The 23,399-nt window shown below is 44.1% G+C and overlaps 3 protein-coding genes across 4 annotated transcripts in view; 1 reads left to right on the forward strand and 2 right to left on the reverse strand.

The window, feature by feature from the left end:
* Positions 1-23,399, forward strand: part of LOC143270773 (uncharacterized) — a 151,662-nt gene that overhangs the window by 100,039 nt on the left and 28,224 nt on the right. The gene's annotated exons all lie outside the window — the stretch shown is intronic.
* On the reverse strand, positions 1,949-5,704 carry LOC143270895 (homeobox protein Rhox13-like). The gene is made up of 3 exons (XM_076562186.1): positions 5,259-5,704; positions 4,530-4,575; positions 1,949-2,182 (listed from the first exon to the last, which is right to left on the reverse strand). The coding sequence occupies exons 1-3, from the start codon at positions 5,618-5,620 to the stop codon at positions 2,063-2,065; spliced, it is 528 nt and encodes a 175-aa protein (XP_076418301.1). The 5' UTR covers positions 5,621-5,704; the 3' UTR covers positions 1,949-2,062.
* LOC107400585 (uncharacterized) lies at positions 15,602-18,480 on the reverse strand. Of its 2 annotated transcripts, none has more exons than XM_076561995.1 (4): positions 18,313-18,480; positions 17,711-18,137; positions 17,048-17,093; positions 15,602-15,849 (listed from the first exon to the last, which is right to left on the reverse strand). In XM_076561995.1, the coding sequence occupies exons 1-4, from the start codon at positions 18,353-18,355 to the stop codon at positions 15,754-15,756; spliced, it is 612 nt and encodes a 203-aa protein (XP_076418110.1). In that variant the 5' UTR covers positions 18,356-18,480; the 3' UTR covers positions 15,602-15,753. The 2 variants fall into 2 exon arrangements, with proteins under 2 accessions (XP_076418110.1, XP_076418109.1); XM_076561994.1 differs by having other exon boundaries at positions 17,711-18,140.

Genomic DNA, 23,399 nt, shown 5'->3' on the forward strand with positions numbered 1-23,399 from the left:
GGCTGTCTCTCGACCATTGCCAGCAGTCTTTTGTGGGGGTATCTTTGTGGATTTCTGTGGGCCTCTTTAGCTCTTTGTTTCTTCCTTTTCTCATGTGGTCTTCATTTACCATGGTCTCCTATTCCTTGTTCTCCCTCTCTTTTCTTGATCCAGCTAGAATCTCCCACTCTCTTTCCCTCGACCCTCACCCTTCATTGCTCCCACTCATGTCCAGGCTGTTCATGTAGATCTCATCCATTTCTCTGTGTCTTTCTTGGGGTCCCTTTTTCCAGGTAGCTCACTGGTGATGTGAGTAGCAGTCCAGTCATGCAGGGACGCTTGGCTCAATCTGGGAGGAGGGGACTGGACCTGCCTGGACTGAGTCTATCAGGTCGATCCCAGTCCTTGGGGGTGACCTTGATCTGGAGGCGGTGGGAATGGGGGGTGGGATGGGGGGAAGGAAAAGGGGGCAGGAAGGGAGAGAACAAAGGAATCTGTGGCTGTTATGTAGAACTGAATAGTATTGTAAAATAAAAAAAATAACAGGTATCCATCACAGAGTCAGATATTTGACTCATGAAACTACTCAAGGGGGGAATGTAATGGTTATCAATACATTGAAAGTTTAGACTTACTATGCTTGAGAGACCCAAAACAAAAATGCTTCCAACATGGAGCCCCTAGCTTGTACAAGCTGTGTCCTAGCAGCTCCTTCTTCCCCCGTTTGTCCAAGACATTGAAGACTGTTCTTAAACTGACTGATCCTGTAAAATCTGCTGTTCTAGCAAGACAATAGCTCATAGGACTAACTACTATTTCTGTTTTTGTAATCCAACGTGCTTACTCTGCTCAATGACTGGGACAACTGCAAGACATATATGTTAAAATTAGATCATGCTTATGTGTAGACAGAATACATGTAATCTTGTGGTTTTGACTTTATATGCCTTGGATTAATATGACCAGGGGCTGCAACTTGGGAGTGATCTCAGTTGTAGTCTTGGTGTCATGAGCATCTGGCATAAGTTCTTATTTAATACAGCCTGTGCTAATTTAAATTTATTCATGGTCACAGTGAATCTCTGAGTGACTCCAGACCTACAACATTTTGTTCTATTCAAACATGTTAGTTTTTTTGTTTTATGTATGTGTATATGTATATATGCATGTATGTATTTATTTATTTTGAGTTTTTCAAGACAGTGTTTCTTTGTGTAGTCCTGGTGGTGTTGGAACTCACACTGTAGACCAGGCTGGCCTTGAACTCATAGAGATCTGCCTGCTTCTGCCTCTTGAGGGCTGGGATTAAAGGCATGTACCATAACAGCTTGGCTATTGTTTATTTTATTATTATTCCTTAAAATCCTGTATGTTTTCAACACACACACACACACACACACACACACACACACACACACAAATCTTTATTCCTTGTGAATTTCACATCATGCACCCCAAATCAGTTCATTTCCCAGTCCTCCATATCCTCCCTTCACCCTTGCATCATTCCTCCCCCATAATAAAATAAAAAAACCAAACTAAACCAACCACCCAACTAACCAACCAACCAAACAAACACAAAATCCCACTTCACTCCTCTGTCTCTCCCGCCTCTTCAACATCTATTTTCATTAAAAGAAGAAAGAAAGAATTGCTGTGACCCCTCCCAAAATAAAAAGTAATCACCACCATCAATACTATCTGTGCCCACCTTCTCCTTAGATTCCTTATTTGCAGGGTTACTATTGAATCCCTTGTTCAAAGGATCAATTGAGCCTGAGTCAAGAAGGCTTAAGTGATCCACTCTTTCACAACTAACATGTGTAGGGAATAGTCATCTGTGCAAGTAATACTCATGAATTAGAAATGTCACCCCCAAAAAACAGAAGTTGACATTTTGTTTAAAAGGCATTTCCTGAAGAGTGTACATATTTATACTACAAAACCCCAGAAAGCATATGAAATTAAATAACTTGGAAATTCATGATTTTATTGTTAACATGAGTGCTGAATTTTAGTTAAGGTGTATATTGAGTACATGTGTCACCAGATTTCCCTTTAGCTCATGAACAAAAATTGCACTCTAGGGATAGGAGTCCCTATCCCTAAGGATAAGGACCTTTTCAGTACGAGGAGGTATGCTCTGTAATACTACAGACCTCTCACTCTTCCTCTCTTCTGCTCTCCGATGGACAAACCATGTCTGAAATCAGAGGAAGACAGGATTGGATTTAGCATTGGCTTTCACCCCAGAGCCAGGAGATAAAAACCCACTTTAAGACATATAACACTGACTTTCTATTCATATCATAAAATCAAATATCAGCTGTGTGTCAACTTCTGCAATAGGCCATGATTCTGTCTTTTTCCAGCAGTATAAACATTTCAGTGGTTTCTTTTTTATTGTATGGAACGCTTAGCTTACGACTTGTTCCTTGATGTTAATTCAATATATGGTAACTGGGTAAAGGAAAGTCTTCATTCTGACATTTGACCATCAGCTGTAGAATACCCTCCTCACTAGTGATACATTCCTCTTGTTTGGGCAGAGATTGTAGATCACCAAATGTTAGCACATTTTAAAGGTCTATGGAGGGGAACAGCTTTCTGTTTGTAAAAGCAGTCTTCAGTATGAAGTAGATGATCAACAGAAACAAGCATGGGAGATTTTCAGAAACAAAATAGCATTCAAGAGTGCCAACAGGATTGTGGTGCTTGAAATTACAGGAGAGCGAAAAGGTTGTAGGCAGAGAGGGCCTGGACAATGGTTTGACATTGCAGTCTCCAGTGTTTGTGAAAGTTGACTAACTTAACCTAAATGACATACAGGACAATGAAATCTTTGACATCTCCAGGAGTTCAGCAGAAAGGGTAACTTCCACCCACGGTAAATCTGAACAGTATATTCTTTCATGATATACAAAGTTCTTCAGTATCAGGATGAAGAATACTATCTCTGCTTCAGCTACATTTCCAGAATCCTGTCCAGCACAGAGGGCACACTAGGCCCTGCTGCGTCAACAGGACATCTAAACCCCACCTTTCTTCAAAAGGTAAAGAGTAGGATGGTCCACAACAGTGTGGGGAAAGTAGTCATAAATCAGCTCTTCCTAAATATGGTCTAGCTATGGAAATACAGTCACAGTTACCTGTGACATGTCACCATCCTATCAGACTCCTAGTGAATGAGGGGCCATTTTATTGGGAAGTTCTCAAACTGCACATTTGTGACTCCATGTACTTACTCTCCCTATTATGTGGATTTATAATCTAAAGAAGACCAACCAAAGGACCAGAAGCCCTACTACAATCCTGATGCCTCCATGAACTCAAATAAAGCCCCAGTGGATGACTCATGTGGGCTCACATTAAGTGAGAGTTCCCCCTGTTTGATTCTTAAAGCCTGTCTATTACGTTTGTAAGAGGAACGGGGAAATCAGAAATAAGGGTTTTGGAGAGTCACACTCAAGATTCTGCAAACAGGAGACCGTGGGTGTTTTCTCGTGTGTCTTGTGTCCACCTTCTCTCAGTATCTGCAGTGCACCAGTCTCTAGAGCTGCAGTGTAACATCATCTCTAGAGCTGCATTGCACCAGTCCCTAGAGCTGAAATGCATCAGCCTCTCTACAGCTGCAGTGCATCATCGTCTCTACAGCTGCAGTGCACCATCTCTAGAGCTGCACTACATCATCCCCTCTAGAGCTGCAGTGCACCAGTCTCAAGCTTCAGTGCCTCATCCTCTCTAGAGCTGCAGTGCATCCTCCTCTCTACAGCTGCAGTGCACCATCTCTACAGCTGCAGTGCACCATCTCTACAGCTGCAGTGCATCCTCCTCTCTACAGCTGCAGTGCACCAGTCTCTAGAGCTGCAGTGCCTCATCCTCTCAAGAGCTGCAGTGCAACAACTTCTCTAGAGCTGCAGTGCACCATCTTCTCTAGAGCTGCAATGTATCAACCTCTCTAGAGATGCAGTGCATCAACCTCTCTTGCAAAAAATAATGAGTCTACAATCAACAACCCAAGAGAAGTCAGGTAAAGAGGAGGTCACAAGAGGGACATGCATGGATCACCTCAGGAAAGGAAAATGGATATGATCTCTATAAACTGGGTAGGGTCTAGAATGGAGGGGATGGGAGATAAGAGCATGAGGGATCTGGATGTCCACGTTGGAGTAGGAATGGAAAAGGAGTGCAATGAAAGAGATATCTTGAGAGAGCCATTATGGGTTTAGGGAGAAACTTGGTGCTAGCAAAATCCCCAAAAACCCAATGCTTTGTTCAGCCTTGATGCAGGGGTGAGGGGCTTGGTCCTGTCCCAACTGAATGTGCCAGGTTTGTTGACTCACAATGGAGACCTTACCCCCTATGAGGAGTGGATGTGGTAGTTTGGGGAGGAAATGGGGATGAGAGCAGTAGATGGCAAAGGAGGGGGAAACTGGTTGGTATGTAAAATGAAAAAATTCTTAAATAAAAAAATGCCTAGGACAAGGCTTCTGAAGACATGAGGAAGGCTGTAGATTGACTGTTCATTGTCTTTGCTTGGATTTACTGACCTTCACTTTGACTTCAGGAATATTCAAAACTTGTGCAAGTTCTTTTCTGTGGAAAGAAAACCACAAATGTTTAGCATGCCATGGTTTGCATGAACTGCAAAGTCATAAATGATATCTATGCTTTTTTAATATTGCTGTGCTCCCTCAGACCCCCATTTAACTTTCATTCTCAGAACTAGTCTTGCTTTTCCAATGATTTCACCTCTTATAAAAGTTTCTAAACAATAAATATTTTAATTTTAACACACTATTAAAATTCAAATATAAATGCCAAAGTATACAGTGAGCAAATTGTACTAAATTAAAAAACAACACCAGGGGAAGGGAAAGGGAAACCGAAAGGAGTTGATGGATAGGGACACAGTCCCTGAAAAGATGACCAGGCTACTGGTGAGGAGGTCACCCAACAAAGTGTAAATCCTTAACACTGGTGAACTTTACACTAGTGAGTATTTTGGCACACTATACTCATGTCTCTATAATTTACAGAAATTAAAATATGACAGGAAACTCGTGGTGTTGACTATGTACACTTGTTTTGGCTCAACACTACGAGCTAATACTGACTTTTACACCTACACAAGGCACCGTCCTGTACCCACCACCGAGGGAGAAGAGAGCAATGGCTTTGGGTGGCATGATAGGAAACCATGGCCTGGAAGAACAAAAGGACATCTCAACCTGAGACAACAGGGAGGTTGGGGATAGCTCCTGGTGGCAGACACATACCTGGCAAGCGCATGTGGGTACTGGGTTTCTTTGAACATTTTTTCCATTTCCTCCACCTGCCCCAGTGTGAACTGCAATGTGGTTCGCCGACGCCTTCGTGAGGAACGGCGCCTTGGAACCCTAATCACAGGCTCGGTTGAGGGCCTTGGCTCCTCCTGGTGAGGCTCTGAGGAAGAGGAGTTCGGGTCCCTACTGTTCTCCTCAGAGTTGTTTTGGCCCTCACAGACCTGGCGGCCCCCGTTATTTAGTTCAAATACGCAGCAGGCGTCACCTCCACTAGGGTTGCCACCCACCATTGCCAAGGCAGCCTCTAAGGTGGGGACCTCAGCTATCTCCTCACCATTCTCATTCTTGCTGGCCATGACTAGTAGTGGGCCGAAGCCACAGAGAGAAGTGGGGCCCCAGGAATGCCCACACTCAAGGCCTATTGTTCGGTCAGTCTCAAGTACTGATCGGTCATCAAGGGAAGGCCTGAGGAAAGGGTGACGTCAATGCGTCCTTCTGCGCATGCTCCACACTTCTCCACATTCCTCCAGGTTGACGTCAACATGCTCCTCTGCTTTTCCCTCCCTGACTGACTGATCTGGGCTTTATGACATCTTGGAGAGGTAGGTGGAATTTGCTTTGGTGCACAAATGGGGGTTTGGCACAATATGAGGAACTGAGGGAGCCACTGTGAACAGGCTTGTGAAAGGTCCTGGGAAGTTAAACCTTGCTTCCAGGACATGCATTTAGAATGAGTTTTAGCCTGCATGCACACTGCCTGTGCCTCCTAGGTTGTAAAGATGACACTGAAGGATGAATTGTGTAGCATTGCAAGATAATTGGGGAATAGAGTATGGGAGAAAGGTGGGAACACACACTGACCACAGGTCCCTTGCGTGAACATGTAGAAAATTTCTGTGGACTTCACCCTCCACCTACCAATGCTGTTCAGAGAATGGGCTTAGATCTAAGTGGATATGATCAAATTAGTGGATAATAGTTCAAGAGTGTCTGTTAGTACACTGAATGCTAGCTAGCCATTCTTCTTCATGCTCAACATCAAGATCTTGGAACTGGGTTTGAATATAATTCTAGTTAATGGCACTGTCGAAAACCAAACAAAAGACACTTTGTCCTCTCAAAAGACAAATGATCTGCTTAAGAAATAATTACCTCCGATTATAATAGCTTCATAATATCTGTTAAATTCCCCTTGTAATATTTGCCTCAGTTCTTATCACTGAGGATGTTGATGCAGTCCCTTAATCTGAGTCTCTAATATCCTTATCTTTGTCTTTTGATTAGTCTGCCTACTCATACTTTTCAAAGAACCAACTTCTAGTTACATTGATTCTTTATTGTTATTTTTGTTTCCATTTAAATAATTCCTGCATTGATCTTGATTTCTTTTCATCTCCTGATTTGGGGTTTGGCTTCTGCTTCATTTTCCAGGGCTCTCCTATGTATCATTTATTTGCACTCTCTGGCTTTTTTGTTGTTGTGTTTTGGAACAGGGTTTCTCTGTGTAACAGTCCTGGCTGTCTGGGAAGTCACTTTGTAGACCTGGCTGACCACAAACTCACAGAGATCGCTCTGCCTCTGCCTCCTGGGTGTTGGGATTGAAAGGGTGCGCCACCACCTCCGTAGTTTCATTCCATTGTGATCAGGTAAAGAATTGCTTTCCTGTAGTTGTTGAGACTTGCTTTGTCTCAGAATATGTGATCTATTTTGGAGAAGTTTCATGGGAAAAATGTGTATTCTGCAGAGTTTGGATGGAATAGTCTATAGATGTCTGTTAAGGCCATTTGATTTATGATATCTTTTAATTTGCATATTTCTGTTTATTTTTTGTTAAGGAGACATATCAATTGGTGAGAATTAGGTATTAAAGTCAACCACCAGTACTGACCTATAGTTAATCTGGCTTGAATCTAATATTATTTGTTAGGAAATCAGGTGCACCTGCTTGAGGCATACTTTTAGAATCATAAAGTCCTCTTACATTCCCTTAGTCCATAAGTAGTGACTCTCTTTATATTTTCTCACTAGATTCGGTTGGAAGTCTCTTTCTTTAGCTATTGGATCAGTGTCACCTGCTTGTTTCCTAGGCCCATTTACTCGGATCTTTTTCCATTCTTTCACCCTAGGGTGACATCTGCCTCTTATTGTGACCTCTGCTCCTTGGAGGCAGCAAGTAGATGTTTCCTGTCATTTGATACAATCTACTAGTCTGTGCTCGTTTTCCTGATGATTTATTTTTATTTTCAATTGTGTGTACCCATGCCTATATGTAGGTCTGTGCGTGTGATTGCAGGAGTTCAAAGAGCCCAGTGGTGTGGGAGCCCCTGTAGTTTGGTTGTGGAATTGAGACCATTAGTACTCAGTTATTGTTTAAATGTAGGTGTTAATTCCTGTGATTTGTTGATTTTGTAGGTTTTTTTTCTTTTCCCCTCTTGCTTAACTATTATCCTAGTGTGGTTTATTCTTTGCTGTGGATTTGTGGAGGAATTTGTTTTTCTCTTCAGTCCAAATGATTCCTGTAAGTATTTTCTATGGGCCTAGCTTAGTGCTCATGCATTCCTTTAGCCTATTTTTTTTAAAACCATGGAGTGTGTTTATTTTCCTTTCAGTTACAACAGACAGGATTGCTAGCTATAGTCGTCTGGGTTAACATTTGTGTCAGAATTGAAATGCATCTGCCCAGGCCTCCAGCCTGTAAAGTTGCAGCTGAATAATTGGCTGCCATTCTGCCAGTCTGCCCTATGGGACATGGCGTGTCTGGCTGCTGCTGAGATGCTGTCTTTGTTCTGTGTCTTTAGTGTTCTAATTGTGAGGAGGACCAATTCTTCCCTGGTCTGTCTCCTGGTGTTCTAAGCACTTCACATCTGGATTGACCTCTCTTTTTCCAGCTCTGAGAAGTTTTCTGCTATGAGTTTTTTTAAAAACATATTTTGCACCTTTAACTTGATTCTTATCCTTCTATGCTCTTGTCATGGATCTCTCAGGGTGTTGAGTGTCTTGGATTCCCACTGATGCATTCTATGTCTTGTTTTGATTGTTCCAGCAAATTAACTGTATTTAATTTCTCAACCATGTTTACATTTTCCCAGAAAGCAGTTTGTTATTAACTTTATTCTGCATGTCTTTTCCTTCTTGTTCTTTGCTTCTGATCCTTAACTATTTATTTCTGATTTAAGTTTGTATTTTCTCTGTCATTTTAGAATGGAAGCAGCATGATATAACACACTTTTTATTAATAGTGAGCTGGTTCATTCATGTGGATTTCCTGCCCTCCCCTCCAGTGCCAGTAATTGTAGCTAGAGTTTTCCTGCTTTGCCCACAGTCAGGACAAATCTTTGTCACTCGCCAGTCCCACAGCCGCTCAGACCCAACCAAGTAAACACAGAGACTTATATTGCTTACAAACTGTATGGCCGTGGCAGGCTTCTTGCTAACTGTTCTTTTATCTTAAATTAACCATTTCCATAAATCTATACCTTGCCACGTGGCTGGTGGCTTACCAGCGTCTTCACATGCTGCTGGTCATGGCGGCGGCTGCAGTGTCTCTCTCCTCAGCCTTCCGCTTCCCAGAATTCTCCTCTCTCCTTGTCCCACCTACTTCCTGCCTGGCAACCTATTTCTTGCCTGGTCACTGGCCATCAGTGTTTTATTTATATAGAATGACATCCACAGCACTTCCCCTTTTCTTCTTTTTTTAAAAAGTAAGGTTTTAACTTTAACATGGTAAAATTACATATAACAAAACAATTATCGAGCAAGAATTACAGTTACAATACTAAAGAAGATGTCCTATCTATCTTATATTTGTGAGTTTAAGGTTTTATATCTAAATTATCTTTTATCATAACTGAGGAAATTACAACTATCTAGTTTTCAACCACATCAAAGACCTGAGAAAGAACATAATGATACCTGAAAAATAGTAGATGGATGTAAGCAACTTTTGGGAATCTTGCAAAAGTAGACCAAAACAGCTGGCAGCCTGGATAGTCACCTAATGTTTTTTAGCATTGTTGGTGCATTCAAATTGGCTACAGGCCTAGAGTATCTGACAGACCATTTTCAGAAGCAGGATTTCTGAAAGACCATCTTACCCTGTCTTGGCAGAGTACAGTGGTCGCTTTCCTTGTGTCCCGCTTGTCCAGAAAGGACAGCATTGCATTTGTACTGTCAGCCATCAAGGCAAGGGCAGTTCTTTGCCCAGTAGGCCATTTTGTGCCAAAAAGACAAACTTCCAAATGGAAATTTCTTAGAAGCCCAACATTCTCTCGGGATCAATTGGTGCAGCCAGGAGCAATTGTGTCTCACGTCAACAGAATTTTAAGTTATTTAAATGCCATATTTTCTAGGTCTATGAAGTGTTTGAAGATTACCTGTCTATCTGAAATATATCTATGTATACCTAGAAGACTTAACTAACATGGCTACAAATATGATTATCATAGATGACTAATTATTAATCTATTTTTAATTATCCATTACAATTTTAAATGAGCTACATAAACATAATACCTCAAACAAGAATATATATATATATATATATATATATATATATATATATACAGTATAACAAAATTAACTTTAAGTTTGTATCAATAAACTAAAATTTATACCAATGTAAAATATTTTAAACAAGTTGTTCTTTAAAAGTAGGTTCATTAATCTACCCTTTTATCTTATCATCTCTATATCCTCCTATATATCTATATCATATCCTCCCCTTTTTTTTAGAAAGAGATCACATTTATAATCAACCTGTTTTAAATAAAAATATTGTTGTTGTTTTTTTTTCTGTCCCACACCAGAGGGCTCTTCTGATTTGGGACACAAGAATCTCTTAAACATTTTTTTTAAGCAATATGTCTGGGTTTAGAGGGGGAGTGAGCCAATTCCACCTCTAAAGCCAGCTTGGTATACTTGGGAATTTGGGCGTAGCATCTCTTACTACTTCCTGCTGGAGGGGGACGCTGTATCTTATGGGGATGCAAAGAAAATTTTAGGCCTATGGGGTAGTCCTTGAGGCTGTATTGTGGGAGCCAGTTGCCTTGAAACGTTCTGGATGTTGGATCATCTGGGCCATGGTGTCATCGGAGACCTTTCAGGGGGTCTTGGCTGGTGAAACCTGATGTATCTTAATCTGGAACAAATCCACAGCCTCTGGCTTTCTGTGGAAACAAAAGCAGAATCTCTTTTCCAAAGCAATATATCCTTAAATCCAAATTTTGAAGTGAAGGTACCTTTAAAATATACATTTTGGCATAACTCAACAGCTTTTGTAATCAAATGTTTTTCTTCAGTTACGAATATCAAAGACAACATAATCCAGATTCTCTGTGTGGTAGCCATCTTTACGTGGCTTATGTTTTATATTACCTTGAGCCTATTGCTTTAAGCTGCACCATTCTAAGACTGAAACAGCGCTGTGGCTGCTGGCTCCGCCCTCTTTAGCTTCCCAACATGGCGGTGGTACATTTTCCGCCAGCTTGAGGAGCCATCAGTTCTCAGAAATAGTAGGTCTAAGCTTTTATCAAAGCAGCGTGTAGTCCAGAAACCTCTTTTTTTTTTAAATACTATTAAAGACTAAATCTACCACACAGCATAATGTGCCGCTGGCAGACGCCTCATTTCCGCCATACTGCCGGTCAAACGCACACGCCAGGAACCCGCCAGTGTTCAAACCTGCGTTTTGCAGCATCTAGCTGCCCATATGAGACAAGAAGCAGGAACCTGGTTTTGGCTCTGTTTAGAATTGGTTATTAAATATTCTCAGGTTTAAGGTGGAAACTCGAGCCGTTGGGCGCCATTTGTAGCTAGAGTTTTCCTGCTTTGCCCACAGTCAGGACAAATCTTTGTCACCCTCCAGTCCCACAGCCGCTCAGACCCAACCAAGTAAACACAGAGACTTATATTGCTTACAAACTGTATGGCCATGGCAGGCTTCTTGCTAACTGTTCTTTTATCTTAAATTAACCATTTCCATAAATCTATACCTTGCCACGTGGCTGGTGGCTTACCAGCGTCTTCACATGCTGCTGGTCATGGCGGCGGCTGCAGTGTCTCTCTCCTCAGCCTTCCGCTTCCAAGAATTCTCCTCTCTCCTTGTCCCACCTACTTCCTGCCTGGCAACCTATTTCTTGCCTGGTCACTGGCCATCAGTGTTTTATTTATATAGAATGATATCCACAGCAAGTAATACCCAACAACAGCTCCCAGTTAGTACAACAATGACCAAATATCCAGAGAGGTGTCAGAAGAGACACTCCCAGGTTGGTGGTAACCAACAGGTGTCTATTTGGACTTTTAAGACCCACTACACAGGAGGGAAATCATCCCTCATCCAAGAAACCTAAACAACGTCCCAGGGCTGGCTAGTGAGGTTATGTATCTTAGAAGAGAATTTACAATTGCCACGATGATAGACTGGAATAATTCAAACCGCATTATTAATCTTATCCTTATATAAGTGTGACTACCACCCCTAGTCAGAGAACCCTCTGTCTACAGCAAAGGGAGACCATCAGAGAAGCCACAACTGGGCAGGATGCAGAGAACATTGGCTCATGGGAAGCACAGCCCCAGTGCCTACATCTACATCACAGTTCCTGCATCTATGATTCAGGAAACGCAGGGGAAGAGAGGGGCTGGAAGATTTTAATAGCCTCAATACCAGGATGTCTGCTGTGAAACAGTCACTCACAGAACTGGCTGCATAAATGAGATCTGAACATTTGCCCATATCACCAGACAAGATAATGGAGAGATGGTAAAGTGTCCATGGAAGGAGAGACACTATGTACTGGGATTTTCAGTCTGAGCTTTATTTTGTTCCTAGACAGAGAACTGTGGGCAAGTAGTGACTACAGAGAGAGGGGGAATTGACCTCTCCCAGGGATGAGCCCTCTAAGTGGTTAGTCAAGGCAAAGGAGCAACCCTGAAATCATATACACACAAACAACTAAAGCCGACTTAGCAGGCCGTATTCACACAGTTGTTCATACATATATGTCTATACGTAGAAGAGTAAGTGAAAAGAGGCAATTAATGTGAGAGTAGTGGGGGAAGGCATGGAAGGAGTTGGAAGGAGGGGACTTGGGAGAAATTGAGGGAGGAGAGATTCTATCAGTCCATTTCTTTTATTTAGTTGGCTGTAGTTGGCTTTCTGCTTCTGTAATAAAACATAGGAACTAAAGCAAACCGTGGAGGAAAGGGTTTATTTCCTCTCAGAGCTTACAGTCTATCACGGAGAGAAGTCAGGGTAGGAACTGGAGGCAGGAACTGAGGCAGAAGCTGTGTAGAGATGTTGCTTAATGGCTTGCTCCTCTTGGCTTCTTCAGCCTGCTTTCCAACACTCCAGGAAGACCTGTTCTGGGGTGGCTCCACCCACAGTGGGAGGGACCCTTCCATGTCAATCATTAATCCAGAAATAGCTCCTCAGAATTGCTTACTGAATGGAGCCTATTTCCAATGGAGAATCCCTCTTTCTAGATGTGTCTAGCTTCTGGCTACTTGACAAAAAACTTGTCACCACAACAGACACTTTGTCCACTGGAAAAAGAAAAGAAAAACCAAAATAATATAAAGAGAAACAGACAAAAATGGATCTCTCAGATTCGATGGTTGGTATGAAATCCCAGTTATGGCCAGAACCATCTCTGTCTGGATAAACACCACCTCCCTAGAGATTTTCAATGTCCCTCTTGCCCATGTGTGGTACAACATGGTCAGGGTGAGGATGAAAAAACTATGATGGAGGACAGGAGAAGTCATGGGTCAATGTACACACCCCTTGACAAATTCCCTTGACATAAATGTCTACTGATGCTTACTTTGTGATGTCCCCCCCCACAGAAGGAGACCTTGTCATTTTCTTTAAAGGGCATTTCCTTGATAACTGTCATACATACCATACTAATGCAGAAGACACATGAAGAAAGACCATTTATTTCAAATACAGGTTCTTAGGGAAGAAAGATGTATCAACATGTGGGTGGAAGACAAAAATGTATCTACAAGTGGATCCTGGTCAAGGCTGACACAGTGGGGCACCTGCACAATCTTTAGATTGAGGTGGAGCGTGTCCCAGGAGGAGCACTGCTAAGTCCTGGCAGATTCTTCCCTCACCAGATCTGTTCTCTCCTCTTCCTGAACCATCTCTGCATTGAGAGGGAAGAGGGATTTGTTCAGTAGGTTAATCAGGATATAATCAGAAAAGACATCCTGTGACATTAGCTGCTCTCTATAATTTAGATTGCACAGAAGAACCTGCTGTTTCCCTACTCTAGTGCTGTGTGAAGCTGAGGGGCAGGGACAGAGTCCACTGCTTGCCTAGAATGTGGGAGGCTCTGGTTTCCACGCCAGTACTGCAGAACAATCCCTGGACAAATGTCCAAACATTGCATGCCCTTCCCCCCTTCCTACAGTTATTTATCCTGAGGGAAGTGAGCAGGATTTTCAGGCAGATGCACCAGCGTGCTTCAAAAATTACAAAGCTGGGTGTCCTTATATGTGTGGCCTCTCCAGATGCTTCAAAACAGCCGAGGGACCAGGCATTTGGACTCTATGCTTTCCCATTCCCATCAGTCTCTGTTTAACCAAGCTTACATCAACATTATCAGTGCCGGGTTCTGCCTGTGCACTATCCACACACGCAAATTACTCCTGTATGGATAGAATCCATGCTTACTTTTCAGTATTTCAAACATTTTAGGATCATGGAACCCATAGTTACACTAATTTGAATCCTTTATTGGCCATAACCCCAAGACTGGTCCATAGAAAATCCAAAGGATACCAGCATTAAAGGACTTGAATGTACTCGTACATATATATTGATTTAAATACTGAATGTAAAAAGGACATAAAGAAGTAGGAACATGACTTGCACCTAGTGTAGTGAAAGAAAAGTCTATAATAGATTTGTGGGAGAGCCTAACCAGAGGCAGGGACATCTGGCAGAGTCCAGAGTGGATGAGACGAGACTGATCCATGTGAGGAGAGGAGGAGGGAGGGGAAGAATACCAATGTATCAACATTATAAACAAAGGCAGTGTGGTACCCTGAATTATCCCAAACACACCTCAGGCTTCTCCAGCAAAACATTTCTACTTGTTCCACCTAAAAACTACATGAGAACAGCTCCACTCCCAGTTTACATGGCTCCCACTCCTGTGTGGAACCATAGGACAGCAAGGCAGGGGTCTTGCAGGCTGGAATGTGTGGGTGGCTTTAGTTCTGGAGGGCAAAATGGAGGCAGACAAAATGGCCAGCAGATGAACATGCCTGCCTGCCAACCTGAGGAGATGATTTTGAGACCAGGACCCACTTCCTGGAAGGAGAGAACCAAGTCCTTCCAGCTGTCCTCTGAACTACCAATGTGAGACACAGCTCCTCTTGTCCCCCCACACTCATTCCAAGACAAAATAAAACTTCAAAATGTGATCTGAACTTTTCAGTAAATGAAGACAAGAAGGAGAGCTGCCAGGGAGCCAGAGGCCTCTCTGTACCAGCTTGTTCCCTATGAAAGGACTTGAAGCCACACAACATGCTTACCCTTCTTCAGCACTGGATCGTGATTTCTCTGGAAAAGGTGTTCCAACTCCTGCAGCTGTAGCCCTGTCACAGAGGCAGCGGCAGGACCCCCATGCTGGCACAGGCTGCATTTTGGGCACGGTAACTGGAATGGACTGTGCATTGGGCTTCAGAACTGACACAGGCTGGACATGCGGTCCTGTAATGGCACAGGCTGTACATGCTCACAGTAACAGGCACAGGCTGTACCTGGGGCACAGTAACAGGCACAGGCTGTACCTGGGGCACAGGAACCGGCACAGGCTGTACCTGGGGCACTAGACCTGGCACAGGCTGTACACCAGGCACTGTTACTGACACACACTGTACTCGGGGCACCAGATGTGACATATGCTGTACACAGATCACAAAGCTGCACAGCCTTGGTGCTCCCTATGCTCTCAGGAAATGGCTTCTGAGGTGGATGCTCGTTCTTCTGGCTATTGGGACTGGCACCCTGAATGTGGGTGGGAGCAGCCATGAATAGAAGAAACACAGTGTCCTGTACCGGGGACTTGCCCCACCTGACATTAGAAATAATTGTTCCACAGAGGTGGAGTGAGTTGACGAGGCCATGATAAGGGGACAGAGAACCATGTGGAGTCAGCATGAAGCAGCATAGCCCCTGGAAATCTTTCTCACTCAGCAAGGCATAGTGACCACAGTTTGCCAGTGACTCCTTCTGCCATAAATGCCATTTCTGTAATACGCAACTATGGTTCAAATACTTATACCCATATTTTAGTATCCTGAAAAAAATAGAACCAACATACTGAGAATCCACCTCTTTATTGCTGAGATAATTGCAGGGAAGAAAAGGATGTCATGGCCAGCATGTGTGGCCGAGACACTGGGTGCAAGGCCAGGTTCCAGGTCATCTGGATCACAACAGAGGTGGCACTCATGCGCTGCTCCAAAATCTTCAGGGATCGTTGCTTTGGGGACCAGGTGGTGCATCGATCAGCACCACCATTCTATTGCTTCTTCTGAAAATAGCTCTCCTGGTCCTAAACCAATCCTTCAAGCAGAAGAAAGGGTTCCTTTAGTACACTGAACTGTACCACCACTGAAGAACACATCCTGTAACCATGTATACTTGCTCAATTTTACTAACATTTTAGAACATATATGGATTCCATCCCTGGGCCAGTGTGTGATAGGTATGTGCTCCAGGACAGAGCTACTCCCCTAGAAAAGCACCACATTTCTGATTGCCCAGGAACTGTTTATCTATCTAACCCCAAGAAAGATTGAAGACTTACCTCAAGTGTGTACTGATTGTTCAGAATGCTGGAAGCAACAGGTTTTTGTTCTCATGGAAACAGTCAAAACACCCTCATGAAGCACCTTTTGACATGTACCACCACACACAGTCCTTCAGCTATGGGACAGACGTAGAATATTGCCCCTTCTCTGTATCAATTGATATTTTTAATGCATTTGTTCAGAAGAGAATGCAGATCTAGCTGGTGGGTTGTTCCTGGTCCCTGCTGTGTGTTGAAAAGTATCAAAAACCCCAGAGAACTATCTCAAGGCTCAAAGCTGTCTGTGAAAGGCTCCATGGTGATAGCCTTTTGTGAGTACCCGGAATGCACATTTTATGAGACAAAGGGCACTTCTTCCTGCTCTATGCTTCCTCCCTAGCCTCCAAGCATACTATCTATAGGCCTTTTCCCTTGTGGGCATGTGGTCTGGAAAAGCCAGGGCCGATTGTAATGGTGAGCAGAGTTCACATGCGTAACCAACAAAGACTGGTAAAAGGTCTATGGGACATTTGAGCTTCCTGGTCCCAGTATTGATTGAGAACTAAGCCAGGCATGTGACATTTGCAGACTAGATCAAAACAAGTGTGAGAAAAGTTTTTCTGACATACACAGAGTGAAATAGTTGAAGGTGGACAAGAACATCGTCTCTTCACTTAAGTGAGGCATGCAGGCTGCACAGCCTTCAGAAGGTCATGGAGAACACACTATGTCCACCAAGGGACAGACAAAGCACCGAGGCAACTTATGTTTCAGGTGTCCAGGTTGGCATTTCCTGCCTGAGAAAATGGAGGTCTTTCATCATCTTGAGCCTAGCCCGGCTGTGGACTTGTCTGGCGTCCTTGGGATACAACTTCAGGGTCCCACTCTTCTGCTATAATTATCCTCTAGACAACTACTACATCACAAGATGTGGAGCCCTTCCAAAACATTATTTTTTTTTTAAATACTGACCTGCACATCTTCTTCTGTCACACCCATGGATCTTGCAAGAGCCTTCCTGAAGTGAAAAGATTCCAATATTTAGGCCTTGTGGTGGAAACACTCTATATAAGGACATATTCTGATTCCTTTTAAATGTGTACGTGCTCACACACACAGACACACACATACATACACACACACAAACACACACTCCAACTGCCCCACATACAGTATTCCTCACAACTATTGTGCAACTTATTTTGTAACATGTTTCTTTCAGGGATCAAAATTAAGTGTACCCCCCAAACACAGGTATGTTGCCCATGTACTTAACATGTAAAGCTTCATTAAGAGATCCTCCACGACATAAACTGTTAGTCAAATTTTAATCTGAGCTGGAATACCTCCTGCATTTTCCCAGCCACACCTCAGGCTTCTCACTCATTCTTACAGAGACTCATTTAGAAAAAGCACTGTCTAAATTTCCCACCCAAGTGCCACTTAAAGAGGCAACAGAACACAGTCTTTCCAGTTGGACAAGGGCACATCCCCTTACTACAGAATCCAATTTCTGCTGGAGGGTCCAGACATGTTGGATTTGTTTCTAGAGGAAATGAGGGGTTCAGGGAGCACCAAAGGACAGCCTGGATGCACTACCTGAAAACCAGGCACCTAGCAGGGCGTTCTGCTTACCTTACTTGAAAGCTGGGGAAGTGATTCTCTTCGAAAAGACGCTCCAGGTCCTGCAGCTGAGACTGGGTGAATCTGGTGTGGCTCTGGAAATCCCCAGCCTGGAGACTCTTGGTGCCCTCAGGCATTGCCGCCTCTTGCTGAGGCTGCTGTTGAACACTGCTGCCATGGCCACCTTCTGCCTGGATCCCCTTGTCCATGGGGCCAGAACTACTATCGCCAGCATGTGCTCCTTCCATTTCTTCTTTGTTTTCTCCCTCCTCTACCACTCCTGTGGCTTCCTGAGCAAGACCGGACTGAGCAAGCTCTTCTTGAGCAGGCGTGCTTGGAGCAAGTTCGCCCTGATCAAGCTCACCCTGATCAAGCTCGCTCTGTACAAGCCCTCTCTTGCCTCCTTTCTCTCCAGCCTTCAGGACCACTGCATTCTCACCTGCTAGAGAGAAAAACACAAAGATAAAGATCTGAGCATCTTGGCCATGGATATTTGGAAAGCCTAGAGAGGGGCCACGGGCAGCGCTGGGTAATCGAAGTACATGGCCACTGGCCTTTCCAACAGATTTGCTTCCCGGATTTTGCCCAAGTCCAATCAGAACCATTTTACTGACCATGCTGTTGTTCCTGTTGCTCATCACCTCGTGGACTCAGCATCCTGTTGAAACACTGGCTGCAGCCCTGGCGAGTCTCTGTGCGGGGAATCTTTCAATCAGACCGAGTTCTGAAGCTTTATAGCCACGTCCTCACTGTTTGGAGCCACAGGTACAGCTCTGATTCTTGACCCAGAAAACTTGTCTTCTGGACACTCAACGTAATTACAATGTGTCCAATCACATTCTGGCCTGCACAGGCTCAGTGGCTTTCGGCTTGTCCTCTGAGGTGTCTAGCCTGAAGCACATTAGGGCTGAAAGAGCAGGGAGTAATTTAAAAAATGCAGTGAGTGTGTGTGGTGGGGGTGCGGAACCTGTGGCTCTGGTTTTCAACTTAGCTGACACCTCTAGTTTTGGATAAGGCTGGACTGTTCAAATTCAGTCACAGGGAGTAACACAAAGACCTTCTCAAACTCAGCAGGCCCTTGAGCCCAGCTAAATCACTTTTTTAAATTATGGAAAAGTCCTTCAAACAAAACGCCCCAATCTTGGATGTGCTGTCTTGAAGAGCCTTGTATGATGGCAAATATGTGGGTAGGCCAGGGCAAGATCCTCCTGAGAGACTGTTCTCCCAACAGGGCTGAATTCCGCTGGTATTCACAAGCTCATTCTGATGGTGGAGACCTTGCTCTACCTAGCTGTGCTTGACCAAGGTCCTAGGGTGACCCAGATACCTGAGGACATCAAAGATCGACCCTAGTTACTGGCTCAAAACCTGTCCCACAGCTGTGAAGGTGAAAGACAGGAGGAGTAAGCAATTCTGGATTCAGCTCTACAAAGAATAATTGCAGGAAAGGGCAGAACTGAGGAAAAGTTAGACTCCCCAGCGTAGGTGACATTCCCGAAATTTAAAAGAGCCACTGAGCTCTGTCATTTCATGGTTTTTGTTTTTAATAGGATCATGGCAGAGTCTGGACAATGGCTGAGATAATTGTTAGGAGATGGTTTATTTCTCTGGGATAGCATAGGCTGAGACACTGGAGGTCCCACGGTCCACATGGTCTAGCCCACACCAAGGAGATGATCATGCTCTGTTCACCTATTTCCCACCTAGTCAGGGGTGGCTCAACCACCCCCCCACCACCACAGGCCCCCTTGTCCATCCCTGACTGGGGCTTTGTGAGTTGTGGGCCTTGACTGTCTGGTCACCATTAGACACTGGGTGGTCATGTGTCCTCTGACATATCAGCTGTCCCAGGTGCTTTTAATTATCCTCAGCTCTCTTTCTTCTCAGTCACCAAGAAGCAGCTGCAACTGTCCTTCCTCTTCTCCTTATCTCCTGTGTGGTTATGAAAGGCTTCCCTGAAACACTGAAATGGGAGGCTTTCTTAGACACAGACTTTACTCCCTCTCACAATTAGCTGCTGGAGAAGCCAGGCTATATAAGGAGCCAATAGTGCCATGTGTGCTTTCCTGAGGAACTTGGTGGCCTGGTTGGACTGCCCACACTAGCTGGGAGCCCTGTCTTTATCATTGTGAGACAGCTTGACTGTCCTACTGATCACAGAAACTCTTTGTGTCTCATCTTCAGTGTTCCTGGCTTGGCTGTTTCAAACCAACACTCCTTTAGCCCTCCCATCCCTGCAACATATGCGAGAAATTTGAACGTGAGTGCTTTTTCCTCACTAAGGACAAATACCTAGCTCCTGCATCCATACCAACCCCGGATTCTGAGATAAATTTCCCAATGTGCTGTTCACAGGGTTGGTTTGAAGCAGGAAGCAATCATGCATTCAGGGTGCCCCAGAGACTGATCATTTCCTCCCCTTTCTACAGAGCTCACAGGACACTCGGTGTGTTATTTTATTTCTGGAAGTTTGCTCCCAGGGCTTCGCAAAGAGTGATGCAGAGGGATATTCCTCTCTGATGGGTGACTCAGCACCCTAAAAGATGGATGCTTGCTGTGTAACCCAGAGGAGCTGTGGGGTGCACTATGGGAGTAGCTAACACAGGTAAACACCAAGGCCTGCAATGCTCCAATCTGTTATCTATGTGAGTCTGGAAACCAGCACCTGTCTCTGCCTTTACCCTTGGTCCTCTTGACTCTGCTGTCCCCATCTTGGACCTGGGGAAGGGACTCCACTCTGTTGACTCCTTAGGATGTCTACTGCTTGCCTGCTGATATCTAGTTGCCCATTCCTACATATCTGGGCAATGACAGTGAACCTGTACCCATATGTAGCGTTTGCTGTGGAACAGCAGTGATTCATGAGCCCAATTGCAGCTCTGTGTGATTTTCTTATAAGTTATAATCTGTGAGGGACTCTCCATGATTGAAATGCATTAATGAAATCTTGTGGCTCTTTCTTGTTTAGTTACATGCTCAATGCTTTAGGTCAGTGATTCTCAACCTTCCTAATGCTGTGGCCCTTTAATATAGTTGCTCATGGTGTGGTGACCCCAACCATTTTTGTTGTTGCTTCCTAATTGTACTTTTGCTACTGGTATGAATCATAATATAATATCTTTGTTTAACAATGGTCTTTTAAAGGTCTGTGAACCCCAAAATTAAAAGGGGCAGCAACCCACAAGTTGAGAACCACTGCTTCAGGTTAAAGAATGTGATTGTGGAGTTTCTACACAATTTTTCCATGGGACTTTGCTCATCATAGTTATTAGATGGGAAACCTACCTGCACACAGATTATCCTGAGGGATTTCTTGGTCAGCATGAACATATCCACACACAGGTGCATTCACAGTCACAACATTCACAGACAGAAACGTCTGTAGCCAAAGCCCTCCCATCCCATTGGCTGATCCCCTAGAGAGAGTCTAATATGCAGAATGTAAGAGTAGTTGTAGAAATATGGAAAACATAAAAGGAAAGTGGACCAAAACGTTTCATAAAGCTAGTTACTGCTGGGGAAAAAACCACAAATGAATTCTAAGTCTGTTTTATTGATGAGCACAATTTAAAAAAAAAAAAAACCTGTATCACTGCTTAACTGAAACCCAGGACAATATTAAGTTTACCTTGAAGAGTGTTGAGATAATTCAAATGAGCAATTATAGAAGCAATTTATCAGCTCTAAGAAGAAACATAATTGTGGGATCAGGATCTATACCAGGTGCCTGTGCGGCTTTTTGGAGCTCATTACCTATGTTGGGACACCTTGCACAGCCTTGGTAGAGAGGGGAGGATCTTGGACCTTCCTCAACTGAATGTACCAGGTTCTGCTGACTCCCCATGGGAGCCTTAACTTTTTGGGGGTGGGTATATGGAGGTAGGTCCGGGCAGGAATGCTGGGGGAAGCATGAGGAGAGATGAGACTGGGATCTGTGGTTGGTGTGTAAAATGAACAAAATTTCTTAAAGAAAAAAAGAAGAAACCTAATTGACAGAATGAATTCTTTGATGACCTTATATCTGCATATGACATCATGTAACATACAGAAAGAATAATAAATGGGGAAGATTTCCTAGATTTGAGTCATCTTCCACACACCCGTGGTCAGCATTGTTAGGGACACCTGAAAATCGGTGAGCCAGCCGTGCCCAGGCTGGGTCCCCCATGGGGCCTTTGTGGCTCACAGGACAGGATACACTGACCCCTGCACTGTCCACTTAGTCACAGCTCACTATGTCTTTTCTCTGTTCAGGGCTCCATGGCCTGAGTTTTCAAGCCATCAAGTGATAATCATGACTTTGGCAGGAAAGTCAGAGGCTGCCACCTAGTTCATCTGAGCCACAACTGCTCTCTCTGTCTGTCTCTCCCTCTCTCTATCTTTCCCCTCTCCCTCTCTCTTTTTGTGTGTATACTGGTGTCTTGTGTAGAAATAATGAAGAGTGAGCCCCTCACTGAACCAGGAAATGAGTGGACAGTTCAGGGATCCTCCCTTCAGTCTTTCAACCAGCCACATGACTTTGGAGTGTTCTACCTTAACCCCTCTGGTATGCTGTATCCCAGCAACAGGACCTGGAGCATTCTTGCTGTATCCAGGCCTTAGGTCCTGTTTCTGGTTGCAGGTTTCTTCCTACAGGGACTCAGTAAGGACTCTTTCTGCTGTTTGTATGAGACACATGGTCGAGAGAGACAAAGGTTGATATAGAGGGAGGCCAGGACTGAAAGCTGGGTGGGAAGACATCTAGAAGGATTGTATCCTGATGAAGGAGAGGGTGGGAGGCTGAAGTGAGCTCCAGGGAAGGGTAGCTGTGAAAGAGATGGTAGAGGCATGGCCACGAGATGGTCTAGGGACAAGCTGGGCCACTTTTCCAGTACCAATTATGAGCCTCGCCAGGCAGTGGTGGCACAGCCTTCAATCCCAGCACTCTTGAAGCAGAGAGATACAGATCTCTGTGAGTTTGAGGCCATCCTGGTCTACAGAATGAGATCCATGACAGGCTCCAAAACTACACACAGAAACTTTGTAAAAACCCAAAAGAAAAATAAGGGAGCTGGCGGTCCACAGCAGTGCCCAGGAGAGAGGCCACTGAGAAGTCAGAAGACTGTGCAGCAGGAAGATGACATGCTGTGAGCATGACTGACTGTGCATCAGTACAGAAGTGAGGCAGGCTGCAGGACAGTGCTGGGGATTTCTCATGTAAATCAGCCTGGCCAACCAGGATCCAGTGTACAGAAGGAAACCTGGGCCTTTGTAAAATCTCCAGGACCCTAAATGTGCCTTTGTGGGGCTCAAAGTCCAGTAAAAATGGTTCTGATGTATGGACAGTTGACCACATAAACTACCCTGGTTACTCTGAGAGGGTCCTGTTCTTCCTGCACTCAAGATTAGGCTGACATAACCAGCTCTCAGATATCCCCTGGTGGGGTGGTAAGAACGTTCTACTTCTTCAATGACGCCCATGGAGAATGAAGAACACTTACTAGTAGAAATTGTTTATAATGACTTAGTGTGTGTTGATTTGGCTGTGATACTCATATGTCTAAATAAAAAGCTGGGAAGGGCCTTGATATCCTTCATTGGAGAATTTACTCCATAGGCAAAGTCTTACCTGAGGATAGATAATTTTACAGACCATGAACATCATGCTCTCACAAGTGCAGTCAGGGTGATCTTTCCAAAACGCCAACCTGACTCTGCTGCT

This window comes from Peromyscus maniculatus, chromosome X (assembly GCF_049852395.1).
Source record: "Peromyscus maniculatus bairdii isolate BWxNUB_F1_BW_parent chromosome X, HU_Pman_BW_mat_3.1, whole genome shotgun sequence".
Taxonomy (NCBI): domain Eukaryota; kingdom Metazoa; phylum Chordata; class Mammalia; order Rodentia; family Cricetidae; genus Peromyscus; species Peromyscus maniculatus.